Source organism: Ranitomeya imitator, chromosome 10 (genome assembly GCF_032444005.1).
Source record: "Ranitomeya imitator isolate aRanImi1 chromosome 10, aRanImi1.pri, whole genome shotgun sequence".
Lineage (NCBI taxonomy): Eukaryota > Metazoa > Chordata > Amphibia > Anura > Dendrobatidae > Ranitomeya > Ranitomeya imitator.
This window is the reverse complement of record NC_091291.1, coordinates 130,353,597-130,367,252: the sequence shown is the minus strand read 5'-3', so window position 1 is coordinate 130,367,252 and position 13,656 is coordinate 130,353,597. Positions and strand designations below refer to the sequence as shown.

At 44.1% G+C, this 13,656-nt stretch overlaps 1 protein-coding gene across 1 annotated transcript in view; it reads right to left on the bottom strand.

Moving 5' to 3' along the window:
* Nucleotides 1-12,921, bottom strand: part of TMPRSS13 (transmembrane serine protease 13) — a 37,156-nt gene extending 24,235 nt beyond the window's left edge. The window contains exons 1-2 of the mRNA XM_069741295.1: nucleotides 12,545-12,921; nucleotides 73-199 (exon numbers count right to left, since the gene is read on the bottom strand). Of these exons, the coding sequence (XP_069597396.1) occupies nucleotides 73-199; nucleotides 12,545-12,559 (142 nt within the window). The 5' untranslated portion in view covers nucleotides 12,560-12,921. The remainder of the gene's footprint in view (nucleotides 1-72; nucleotides 200-12,544) is intronic.
* Nucleotides 12,922-13,656: the final 735 nt, after the last annotated feature.

The window sequence follows — 13,656 nt, the reverse complement described above, 5'->3', positions numbered from 1 at the left end:
TGATATAATTCCATTGTATCCAGGAAAGTAGTCGTTAATCTTCTGCTACATATTAATGTGTAAGATACTCACACGGCCTCTCAATCACGTAGGACGGCGGAGGGGGACCTGGCTGAATGGTATATGGCTGGTAGTTGGTTCCATAGTTTCCTGGCGGATTAAATCCTGAATATGGTGGATACGGGGCATTGCTGTAACGCTGCAAAACACAGAAATCTAGGTGAAATTGAGATAAAAGAAGTAAATGCGTCTTATAAAAGGCTTGTCCGCCTTTTGAATCAAATTTTTTTTTACTTAAATCGATGCATTTGGTGCTAAAAATCATTTTTGCAATTGGGGTTCATTAAACATTTTGCACCATTTGCCTTCTATGGCCTCGGTATTGAACTGGCTGCAGAATGAGTTAACTGAGAATCTATCAGTGAGCTCACTGTGACAATCAGACGAGGAGTTTTCAACTCTTATATCAGTCTTTTTCTGAGCTCTTCTCAGCTGATTTATGATCACAAAAAATAAAATGGGCCAGAAAACAAAATGCCAACATTTTATGGAAACCTAATTGCAAACTTGATGTTACTTGCATTTGAGTAAAACAAAATTAATTGTCCCCAGAGGTGCCAACCGCTTTTACATGTTATAGAACGTCAACATGTGCTACATTAATACTAATTCTTTTGCCCATGGATCGTAAGACGGACAGTTTTGGATCTGTAGCTTACAGCCATTAAGGGGTTTTCACGGTTCAAAATATTGATGGTCTTTCCATCAATATACTGTACAACTTTTTCCCCCTTCAAACAGCTCACAGCATCTTCGAATATCTGATTGTGGGGGTGCTGAGTGTTGGGACACAGAACTAAATGTTGATGACCTGTCCCAAGGATAGACTACCTGGAAATGCCTTTAAGGCTGGTGCAGTAACACATACAGATATGGCAAGAATTACCTACAGAAGGCATCAGCACATGACAAGGTTACAGTCTCTCTCTGTAGGCAGAATTTGGGTGGTTACACACAGAATGATGGTACAGAGCTTGGTGGTTATGCACAGAATGATGGTACAGAGCTTGGTGCTTACGCATAGAATGATGGTACGGAGCTTGGTAGTTACGCACAGAATGATGGTACGGAGCTCGGTGGTTACGCACAGTATGATCGTACAGAGCTTGGTGGTTACGCACAGAATGATGGTACAGAGCTTGGTGGTTACGCACAGAATGATCGTACAGAGCTTGGTTGTTATGCACAGAATGATCGTACAGAGCTTGGTGGTTATGCACAGAATGATCGTACAGAGCTTGGTGGTTACGCACAGAATGATGGTACAGAGCTTGGTGGTTACGCACAGAATGATGGTACAGAGCTTGGTAGTTACGCACAGAATTATGGTACAGAGCTTGGTGGTTATGCACAGAATGATCGTACAGAGCTTGGTGGTTATGCACAGAATGATGGTACAGAGCTTGGTGGTTACGCACAGAATGATGGTACAGAGCTTGGTAGTTACGCACAGAATTATGGTACAGAGCTTGGTGGTTATGCACAGAATGATGGTACAGAGCTTGGTGGTTACGCACAGAATGATGGTACAGAGCTTGGTGGTTACGCACAGTATGATCGTACAGAGCTTGGTGGTTACACATAGAATGATGGTACAGAGCTTGGTAGTTATGAACAGAATGATGGTACAGAGCTTGGTGGTTACGCACAGAATGATGGTACAGAGCTTGGTAGTTACGCACAGAATGGTGGTACAGAGCTTGGTAGTTACGCACAGAATGGTGGTACAGAGCTTGGTGGTTACGCATAGAATGATGGTACAGAGCTTGGTGGTTACGCACAGAATGATGGTACAGAGCTTGGTGGTTACGCACAGAATGATGGTACAGAGCTTGGTGGTTATGCACAGAATGATAGTACAGAGCTTGGTGGTTACACACAGAATGATGGTACAGAGCTTGGTGGTTACCCACAGTATGATCGTACAGAGCTTGGTGGTTACGCACAGAATGATGGTACAGAGCTTGGTGGTTATGCACAGAATGATGGTACAGAGCTTGTTAGTTATGCACAGAATGATAGTACAGAGCTTGGTGGTTATGCACAGAATGATCATGCAGAGCTTGTTAGTGACGCACAGTATGATCGTACAGAGCTTGGTGGTTACGCACAGAATGATGGTACAGAGCTTGGTGGTTACGCACAGAATGATGGTACAGAGCTTGTTAGTTACGCACAGAATGATGGTACAGAGCTTGGTGGTTATGCACAGAATGATCGTACAGAGCTTGGTGGTTACGCACAGAATGATCGTACAGAGCTTGGTGGTTATGCACAGAATGATGGTACAGAGGTTGGTGGTTACGCACAGAATGATGGTACAGAGCTTGGTGGTTATGCACAGAATAATGGTACAGAGCTTGGTGGTTACGCACAGAATGATGGTACAGAGCTTGGTGGTTAAGCACAGAATGATGGTACAGAGCTTGGTGGTTATGCACAGAATGATGGTACAGAGCTTGGTGGTTATGCACAGAATGATGGTACAGAGCTTGGTGGTTACGCACAGAATGATGGTACAGAGCTTGGTAGTTACGCACAGAATGATGGTACAGAGCTTGGTGGTTACGCACAGAATGATGGTACAGAGCTTGGTGGTTATGCACAGAATGATGGTACAGAGCTTGGTAGTTACGCACAGAATGATGGTACAGAGCTTGGTGGTTACGCACAGAATGATGGTACAGAGCTTGGTGGTTATGCACAGAATGATGGTACAGAGCTTGGTGGTTACGCACAGAATGATGGTACAGAGCTTGGTAGTTACGCACAGAATGATGGTACAGAGCTTGGTGGTTATGCACAGAATGATCGTACAGAGCTTGGTGGTTACACACAGAATGATGGTACAGAGCTTGGTGGTTATGCACAGAATGATGGTACAGAGGTTGGTGGTTACGCACAGAATGATGGTACAGAGCTTGGTGGTTATGCACAGAATAATGGTACAGAGCTTGGTGGTTATGCACAGAATAATGGTACAGAGCTTGGTGGTTACGCACAGAATGATGGTACAGAGCTTGGTGGTTAAGCACAGAATGATGATACAGAGCTTGGTGGTTATGCACAGAATGATGGTACAGAGCTTGGTGGTTACGCACAGAATGATGGTACAGAGCTTGGTGGTTATGCACAGAATGATGGTACAGAGCTTGGTGGTTATGCACAGAATGAAGGTACAGAGCTTGGTGGTTATGCACAGAATGAAGGTACAGAGCTTGGTGGTTATGCACAGAATGATGGTACAGAGCTTGGTGGTTACGCACAGAATGATGGTACAGAGATTGGAGGTTGCACTTCAGAGTCAAGGCACAGAGCTCAACCACTTTGTCTTTGTCAAACTCATTAAAAAGTTTTGCCAAAATGGCAAAATATCCCTTTCCTGATTACTGGGTGTCCAACAGTTATCCAACAGTTATCTAGTGATCCCAAGAACGTTACTGCTATCTCTCCCATCTTAAAAGGAGCATTTACTGGATCTCCACTCCTTTCATTGTTTGCAGAAAGTACTGGAGCACGATAGTTGACTTTCTCCGGCAGTCTCATAGACAATGAATGGAGCAAAGGCTGAGAATGTGCAACCCAGCTCCGTTCAAGACCCTTCTTTTCAGAGCTCTATTCTCGGAAGGTTGGACCCCAGTATTCACAATGTGATCCACCATCCTACAGATTGGAGATAACTTGCAGTTTTGGCAAAACTACTTGAACTAATGGACCCTCCAGGTACTGAGCATTTACATCACACACTTACCTGTGTGTAGGTAATCTCTTATGCAAATTGCCTCTTCTGAGAAAAAGAGGACTTAAACTCTATACACCTGTTGGAAGTAGCGATCCTACAAGTCACAATCAACTCTTTAACGAGTCATGCAATATGACTTAAGGTACTTTCACACTGAGCAACTTTAGAACGATAATGATAGCGATCCGTGACGTTGCAGCGTCCTGGATAGCGATATCGTTGTGTTTGACATGCAGCAGCGATCAGGATCCTGCTGTGACATTGCTGGTCGGAGCTAGAAGGCCAGAACTTTATTTTGTCGCTGGATCACCCGCTGACATCGCTGAATCGGCGTGTGTGACGCTGATCCAGCGATGTCTTCACTTGTAACCAGGGTAAACATCGGGTTACTAAGCGCAGGGCCGCGCTTAGTAACCCGATATTTACCCTGGTTACCATTGTAAATGTTAAAAAAAACAAACACTACATACTTACATTCCAGTGTCTGTCGCGTCGCCCGGCGTCAGCTTCCCTGCACTGTGTCAGCGCCGGCCGGCCGTAAAGCACAGCGGTGATGTCACCGCTCTGCATTACGGCCGGCGCTTACACAGTGCAGGGAAGCTGACGCCGGGGGACGCGACAGACACCAGAATGTAAGTATGTAGTGTTTTTTTTTTTTTACATTTACAATGGTAACCAGGGTAAACATTGGGTTACTAAGCGCGGCCCTGCGCTTAGTAACCTGATGTTTACCCTGGTTACCCGGGGACTTCGGCATCGTTGGTCGCTGGAGAGCCGTCTGTGTGACAGCTCTCCAGCGACCACACAACGACTAAACAGCGACGCTGCAGCGATCGGCATCGTTGTCTATATCGCTGCAGCGTCGCTTAATGTGACGGTACCTTTAGGATAAATGCCAAATTAGTATCTCAATTCGTAGACACGGTGTTTCGGGCTGTTGACCCTCGTCAGTGCGAAGCATGAGAACTAATTTGGCTAGGTGAGAGGCTCTGGACTGGGGTCTAAGGGGTATCGTTTCTCCTTGCACGGCGAATAAGCCTCCTTACCTTGACAAGCCAGAGATGGTATGTCACTCTCCATAAGGAGAAGCGATACCCCTTAGGTAATCTCTGTAATTTTTGGGACTTTTCCAGTTGGGCTTTTGGTGCAACAACATAGATTGAATCAAAATAAAGGAGGGGGAATGTTTATGTAATTAATCATCCTCGAACTTATCTCTTTGAAATGCTTTTATCATTTTACACTTTTCCAACAGATACATTGGTGTCTGGGTTTTTTAAGGTCACAATGCCGCACCTGTACATTGAGTTCCTGTATAAAAATAGTCTTCACCCATTAAAGGTCCTTATGTCACATCTTATAATTAAAGGAGCACTCCTGCAATATAATGATTGTCAATTAAAATAAATACTCAAACGCGTTCGGCCTGTAGTGTGATCTGTGCGGTTCTGCCTTAACTATCGCAACAAAAGGGACAAAATCCTTTGTAACCAGACATATTAATCTCTGAAATGTTCCAGCAGTTCATGGAGGAAATACTTTAAAGAGATGGTTGAGGACGATAGATGAAGACCAGACCAGAAAGTATAGGTGGAGAATCCAGAGACGAGACTAGCCCAGCCCTCTCACCGGCCAACTCTTCCTAGCGCTGCTTCAGATGATTGACAGGTTTTTCCCTTATAGGAACATATGGAAAGAACCGTCAATCACCTAGAACAGCGCTGGGAAGAGCCATCTAGTGGTGGTGCCAGGCTACTCTTGTGTCCGGATGCTCTAAATCAGGGGTCCCCAACTCCAGGCCTCGAGGGCCGCCAACAGTGCAGGTTTTCAGGATTTCTTTAGTATTGCATCGGTGGTAATGTGATCATCTGCACAGGTGATGATTCCAACCCCTGTGCAATACTAAGGAAATCCTGAAAACCTGCACTGTTCGCGGCCCTCGAGGCCTGGAGTTGGGGACCACTGCTCTAAATAGACCCTCTCTGAGCATTTAATAGAATATAGACCTTGCTGATTTATGCAGCATACATTAGATGACAGGTTCCCTTCAAACCAAACTTAAAAGCAACAGTCAGATCTCTGGAAAGGTCCTGGCACATGTCAGACCAGCGATGGTGCAGCAGGATTGGCGCCAAAGACCTATTTATCCAATACCTCTGTCCTCATTCCAAGTAATTCTGTGAAAACCACCCAATTCCCAGGCTGTTTGTTACTCACCTTCCCCAGGTCCATCACTGAGTCTCCACCATTGCTTGACGTTATGTCGACAGTGCGACAGCCAATCAGCTGCTCTGATACGGGTGCTTTGTCTACATGGGCAGAGCTGCTGAGCTTAGCGATTGGCTGCCGCTCTGTTGACGCAACGTCAAGGCTGGAGCCAATATCAGATGCCAGGAATCGTGATGGAGACTGAGTGTTGGACCTGGGGAAGGTGAGTAAAGACCCCATACACATTAGACTAATCGGTGGATCGGTTTGGCTGACGGTGTAATGAGTATGGGGGCATCGGCTAAATGACTGAGATATCGATGGAACATGTCTGATTTCAGACTTCCGATCACATTGTCCCAGCCACCAGCTGATGTACCAGCCAGCCACTTTCTCGTAGAGAACACAGGGGCGCTTGGCCGAACGAGGTTGGGCACTTTGGTTTGGTACTTTCCTATAGGGTACAACCCCTTTAAGTATAAAAACAATTAGTTTCGCTGCTTGTCCCAGAGTAGCTGTCGCTCTTCCTCCTGTTCCTTGCATTAAATAGCAAATAAACCCGCCATAATAACCCCCGTCTATTCTTCTATAACTAAACCCGCCATAATAACCCCCGTCTATTCTTCTATAAATGAATTGAGGTTTTATTTCCGCAAACTCCAGGTGAATGCAACAAAGTCTCCATTGTTTTGTCCACAGATTTGTCACTTTGGACGTTCTCCAGAAGCACCGCAGGCCGTCACCTGTGACTGGTAACAGTGTAAAATCCAGAACAAAAGTGAAATCTGCAGGTTCTGATAATGACCCAATATGAATGGGGTCGAGTCCAGCCGCTCTCGGAAAAGAGAAGGGTCTTGTTACCCAGGATTTGGCAGATCGCTGTGTTACTGGGATATAACCCACTGCAGAGTAATGGAGTCTGGCAGCAACGTATCTCCCACTGAATTAAAGGGAATATCTCATCAGAAAACGATCTGTTGTTTAAATCAGGATTTTACATTAAATGTATTTTTTTAATTTTTGACAATGTTTTTATTCAAACTTCCATAATACAAACTATGTAAAAACAATGACAATTTTTGTCGTTTTCATACTACACGCTCTAGACACTGTACAATGAATGATAACTCCTCTATATACAGTAGGTAACACAGGATCCAGCATTCACAATAGGTGATGTCACAGCTCACCTCCTCCTCCTGTACAATGACTGATAACACCTCTATATACAGTAGATAACACAGGATCCTCCATTCACAATAGGTGATGTCACAGCTCACCTCCTCCTCCTGTACAATGACTGATAACACCTCTATATACAGTAGATAACACAGGATCCAGCATTCACAATAGATGTCACAGCTCACCTCCTCCTGTACAAAGACTGCTAACACCTCTATATACAGTAGATAACACAGGATCCACCATTTATAATAGGTGATGTCACAGCTCACCTCCTCCTCCTGTACAATGACTGATACCACCTCTATACACAGTAGATAACACAGGATCCACCATTTATAATAGGTGATGTCACAGCTCACCTCCTCCTCCTGTACAATGACTGATAACACCTCTATATACAGTAGATAGCACAGGATCCACCATTCACAATAGATGATATCACAGCTCACCTCCTCCTCCTGTACAATGACTGAAAACACCTCTATTTATAGTAGATAACACAGGATCCACCATTCACAATAGGTGATGTCACAGCTCACCTCATCCTCCTGCACAATGACTGATAACAGCTCTATATACAGTAGATAACACAGGATCCACCATTCACAATAGGTGATGTCACAGCTTACCTCCTCCTCCTGTACAATGACTGATAACACCTCTATATACAGCAGATAACAGGATCCACCATTCACAATAGGTGATGTCACAGCTCACCTCCTCCTCCTCTACAATGACTAACACCTCTATATACAGTAGATGACACAGGATCCATCATTCACAATAGGTGATGTCACAGCTCACCTCCTCCTGTACAATGACTGATAACACCTCTATATACAGTAGATAACATAGGATCCACCATTCACAATAGATGATCTCACAGCTCACCTCCCCCTGTACAATGACTGATAACACAGGATCCACCATTCACAATAGGCGATGTCACAGCTCACCTCCTCCTCCTGTACAATTACTGATAACACCTCTATATACAATAGATAACACAGGATCCACCATTCACAATAGGTGATGTCACAGCTCACCTCCTCCTGTCCAATGACTGATAACACCTCTATATACAGTAGATAACACAGGATCCACCATTCACAATAGGTGATGTCACAGCTCACCTCCTCCTCCTTCTTCTGTACAGTGACTGTTAACACCTCTATATACAGTAGATAACACAGGATGTACCATTCACAATAGGTGATGTCACAGCTCACCTCCTCCTCCTGTGCAATGACTGATCACACCTCTATATACAGTGGATTACACAGGATCCACCATTCACAATAGGTGATGTCACAGCTCACCTCCTCCACCTATACAATGACTGATATCACCCCTATACACAGTAGATAACACAGGATGTACCATTCACAATAGGTGATGTCACAGCTCACCTCCTCCACCTATACAATGACTGATCACACCTCTATATACAGTGGATTACACAGGATCCACCATTCACAATAGGGGATGTCACAGCTCACCTCCTCCTCCTGTACAATGACTGATAACACCTCTATATACAGTGGATTACACAGGATGTACCATTCACAATAGGTGATGTCACAGCTCACCTCCTCCTCCTGTACAATGACTGATAACACCTCTATATACAGTGGATTACACAGGATGTACCATTCACAATAGGGGATGTCACAGCTCACCTCCTCCAAATATACAATGACTGATAACACCTCTATTTACAGTGGATTACACAGGATCCACCATTCACAATAGGTGATGTCACAGCTCACCTCCTCCAAATATACAATGACTGATAACACCTCTATATACAGTGGATTACACAGGATCCACCATTCACAATAGATGATGTCACAACTCTCCTCCTCCTCCTCCTGTCCAATGACTGATAGCACCTCTGTATACAGTGGATTACACAGGATCCACCATTCACAATAGGTGATGTCACAGCTCACCTCCTCCACCTATACAATGACTGATAACACCTCTATATACAGTGGATTACACAGGATCCACCATTCACAATAGGTGATGTCAAGGACTTTTTTTGTAATAGATACACATAATAGTGAGATGAAAATTACAAACACATTTATCAAATATTTAAAAAAATACAATCAGCATAAAATCTTGATTGCGTTGCTCATTGTTCTTGTGTCTGCGCCGGCGGGATACATCATTCTCGTTAGGCGTCTCCGCCATCCTACTGATGTGTAACCTGCTCTCTGTAATATCAGGGACACGGGAAGATGATTCTCTTTATAAGCAAACACTAGATTTACAGAACAAAGGAACGGGGCGAATAGCGGGTGATATTGTGTTACAGTTTGGGGGATTGTTGCCAGCCAGCATGGAAACATATACAATGTCCCTGCACAAACTAACCACAGTCACTATAGAATATATATCAGCCCTAGGCTCTATAGTGAGGAGCAGCTGCCCCAGAAATGGAGACTCTCCCCACCTCCTCCACAATATGAGGACTCTTGTTGGTAAGGTCTAATTGCCATGATAAAATCATTCCAAAAATATGATACTTTCATTGGGTTGTATGAGACCACCAAATTATTAATTTTTGAAGCATTATTTATTTAATTATTCATTTATTTCCCTTCTATTTCCCCCTATTTACTCTGTTTTTTTTATTTTTATTTTAAATGAGCCATACGGTTCCAGAGATATGAACCTCTTTATTTTCTGCCATTTTTCATGGTCTTTCCAAGGGGGTGGAGCTCACAGGATCCTCTGGGGCGTGTCTTTATGCAGCTCTGCATGATTACTCTGCAAGCACGGCCCTTGCAGGGCATAAAAATTATATCTAAATAAAAAGACCCATATCTGTGGAATCATAAGGCACTTAAAAACAAAACAACACTGCACACTCAGGGGAGCAGTGGGAATAAAGTTCGAGGAAGAACTTGGCACTTTTCACCAAGAGATATGTCCCCTTGATCCTGAAGAAGAACATGCAAACTCTATGTACATGCTATCCTCGGTCAGATTCAATTTCATGACCCTAGCGTTACTGCTTAAAGAAAACATCAATTTTTAAGCTGCATTGTTTTATGACATTATTTAGGTCCTATAGGTAAAAAAAAGACCGAAAAAATTCGCACTTTAAGAATCCTCTGTATAAAGTCATTGTTAGGGCTATGTAAAGAAAAAATGTTATTCGTTATCAGCGCCAGACTGAGCTCCCAATGGTCCACCGGTGACACTGATTCTTTGGGTCAGCTGTTCAGTGACATGAAATATTTCCTGACCCTTTTTAACAAATTTGACTCTGCTGGTCACTTTGGAAAATGATTGAGAGATGCTTATTTTGTTTGTACTACATATTGCATTAAGTGTACTGTGCCAATGACTGCTCGGGTTGGTGTATGGGTGACCTACTCCTGACCTGTCCGAGTCTGGTCATTAATGACAATTACAAAGTCTATGTCATGCGTCTGTGTTCGAACCCTTGAACCTGTGCTTTGTGGCCAGATTCTCTGTCCATAGAGCCACAGCAGATACACCTTTTCTCTGGGTGTTTAGTTTTTCTTTTAGGTAACATGTTTTAATTTACTAATTTGTCTGCCCTATCACCTTTTGGGTGCGGCTTTATATACTTTCCCCTTGCTGGTACTTCCTTCTGGTGATAGTCTCATTTTGATGTTCAGCCATACTGCTGTATTGTAAGCCAGTCAGTAAAAGACCAGCTAGGGTTTAACTCATTGCTGTTTATGTTCTTTTCCCTTCTGCAGGTAACTAACTCTTTTCTCAGATTCTTTAGGAGGAACATGAAGTGCTCGACGGCCTTTCAGGCAGCTTAGATCCAAGTTTCCATCTTCTAGTCTGTGGTTATCTTGGCTCACGCAGGTACCAGTAGTGGCTGCGGAGTCAGGACCTCTAGTCTGTACAGGAATCGGTAGGGTCAGCTGCAGTTTTTTGTGTGTTACCTAGTTTTCCTGATTGAGTAGTTACACTGTCTGTTATCAGCTTTATATCCTGAAGTTAGTTGCAATGGATGAAGTGCCTAGGAGAACTATCCACAATCCATGAGACACGCTCAGAATGAAGTGCTAGGACTAGGGTCCATAGATACCGTATTGTTCATGACCAATTCCTCACATAGCACCGACATATTGTTACTTACTCATATGAGTCACCATGCAGATCACAGGCTTCTTCCTTATTTAGAACAATTTTGCAGTGAGTTTCATAGGAAGTCAATTGACATCTTGTGTAAAGAGAGCAAACAACTTGCAGATGTTGTCCTTGGTGGCAATTTGAACCCAGGGCGCCCCAGATCCAGCATAAATTGGTAGATCTGGTTTTAAAACTTCTATTAATACTTTAGTGTCTAGAACAGTGAGGACCAACCTGATCACACCCAGCCAGTAGGATTGATGGGGCTGTCAGCATCACTAATGGTCCAGCTGACCAACCGATCTCTACGGGACCAATCAGCTAGTGGTTCGAGGGGCCAACGGGTGGTCTATTTAAATTCTCACAGCGATCTCCACCTATCTAACCCCTAGATACCCTAGTAGATTGACCACTTGACTGCCCAGCCTCAATCGCTCTACCTTCATTTTATTATGGCCTAATTGCCCTTGACTTACTTTGGTTCTGAATTTGTCTATGTTCCAGTCTCTCCGGATCTGATCCGACATGTTGACATTATTTTTCCTAAACACACTTAGCTCAACCTGGGGAAAGGGGGGAACTAAGGCAAAGTCCAAATCCCTGGATAGAGGTGTAAGAATGAGAACCAGGATGCCCATGGGGACCTGCTATGGATTATCGAAAAGTATTGGGTCTCCTGTGCTGCTGGTATAGAGCCAATCAAGGAGCCAATTCAAGCAGAGAAGTAACAGTGCGGATTATTCTCCACGCTTCTCGAAGTAATCCAACTTCTTCTTCAGGAGCCCCATAGAGATCCTTGTATGGGACCTGCTAAGCACAGTGGCCAGCGCGAAGTCTGCCCAGAGATGCCCATTTTGAGCTGACGTATTCCTGCCAGAAAGTATTATATATAGTAAACCTAGATAGAAACAAAACACTTTCTGCAAACTCCCAGATAACAACAAGGACAAATATGGTTCTTATTGGAATATTAGTGCCAGCTACTCCAAGAAGACACTGGTGGAGGACATCTTCACGGGCTATAATAGTAATGGAGGCCAAAGGTCGAAATACAAAATATCTACATTGGTCCTTCTCTACTTTTTCTATCTTGACCAAATAAACAATAAAATGCTATAACAAGGAACACAACGACAGTGTTATACAAACGTCTAAGAATATCTGAAATGGGTTCATCCTACAGCCGAGGAATCGAGTCTGGTTGCAAAGTCAAGTACTTACTGGAGCGTTGTCCATTAATCAAGGCGAGAAGATCAGATGAGAAGAAGATGGTTCATGTCAGTCTTTTCTCTGTTTCGGATTAAACCTGAGTTAATGAAAACTCAAGTAAAACTTTTGGCCCTTTAGTTTCCTTTCTTGTCCCACCGCTGGTTCTGGTTGCCTCGTATGGACTCAGTTTTATCTCCGTTTCTTTGCTATAGGGTGGTGATACTTGTAAGTAATCGTGGAATAGGTTACACCACTGATATTTGTTTTTCTCCAGGTAACGCTTTAGCTTATGTCCTCTGTGGTCAGAGGTAAAGTGCGTCTCCTTTGTGTTTCGGCTGGTGCCAACCCTCTTCTTCCTCCCCCTTTCTCTGTCCCGGGCACAAGGAGTCCTCTTCTCTTGTATTGCTTTGCCTTTTTTCCTGTCCTAAGAAGCATCCCAGCTCTCCTCCCTCCCAGGTAATTTCAATCCTGTCCTCATCCCCTCCCAAACTCACCCAACCTGTCACACTGGCCTCATCCAAGTCCTGTCATCGCTCCACTGCTCCTACTTCTTCACAGGTAAGCTGTGGGTGGCATCCAGCATAGTGGCACAATTCAAGAGGAAAGTGCAATGTATCACTTTCATAAGGCTACATGGCAACACCGGTAAATGGGAGCCAAAGTGGTCAACACCTTCTTGGAATCGTGAATAATTCATATATTAGGTCTGGCCAAGTACGGCTTTGTGGGCTATGGGTACAGGGGGCAACCACACAAGTTCCAATGACTACAGGGGGCAACCACACAAGTTCCAATGACTACAGGGGGCAACCACACAAGTTCCAAACCTAAGATTCCATCGGCCCACCACAGTGACCCCACTGATCTAGCACATGGGGCTCTAAAATGCTCCCTCGGAAGCGAGTGGTGGCTTCTTTGCCTCCGGAGGGGAGATGGTCGTCCATAACTCCCCGGTAGGGCCATAGAAAATGGGCATTCCAGAGCCCCGTTCTCAGGATTTTTGGGCATCCGACTGCTGGATAAGTGAAGACTTTTTATGATGGGAAGAACTTCTTAAGCTTCGATCCGGGTTCCTCTTTTAGATTGTCCCCAAAATGTGTCAGTACATGACCGAGTAGGGATCT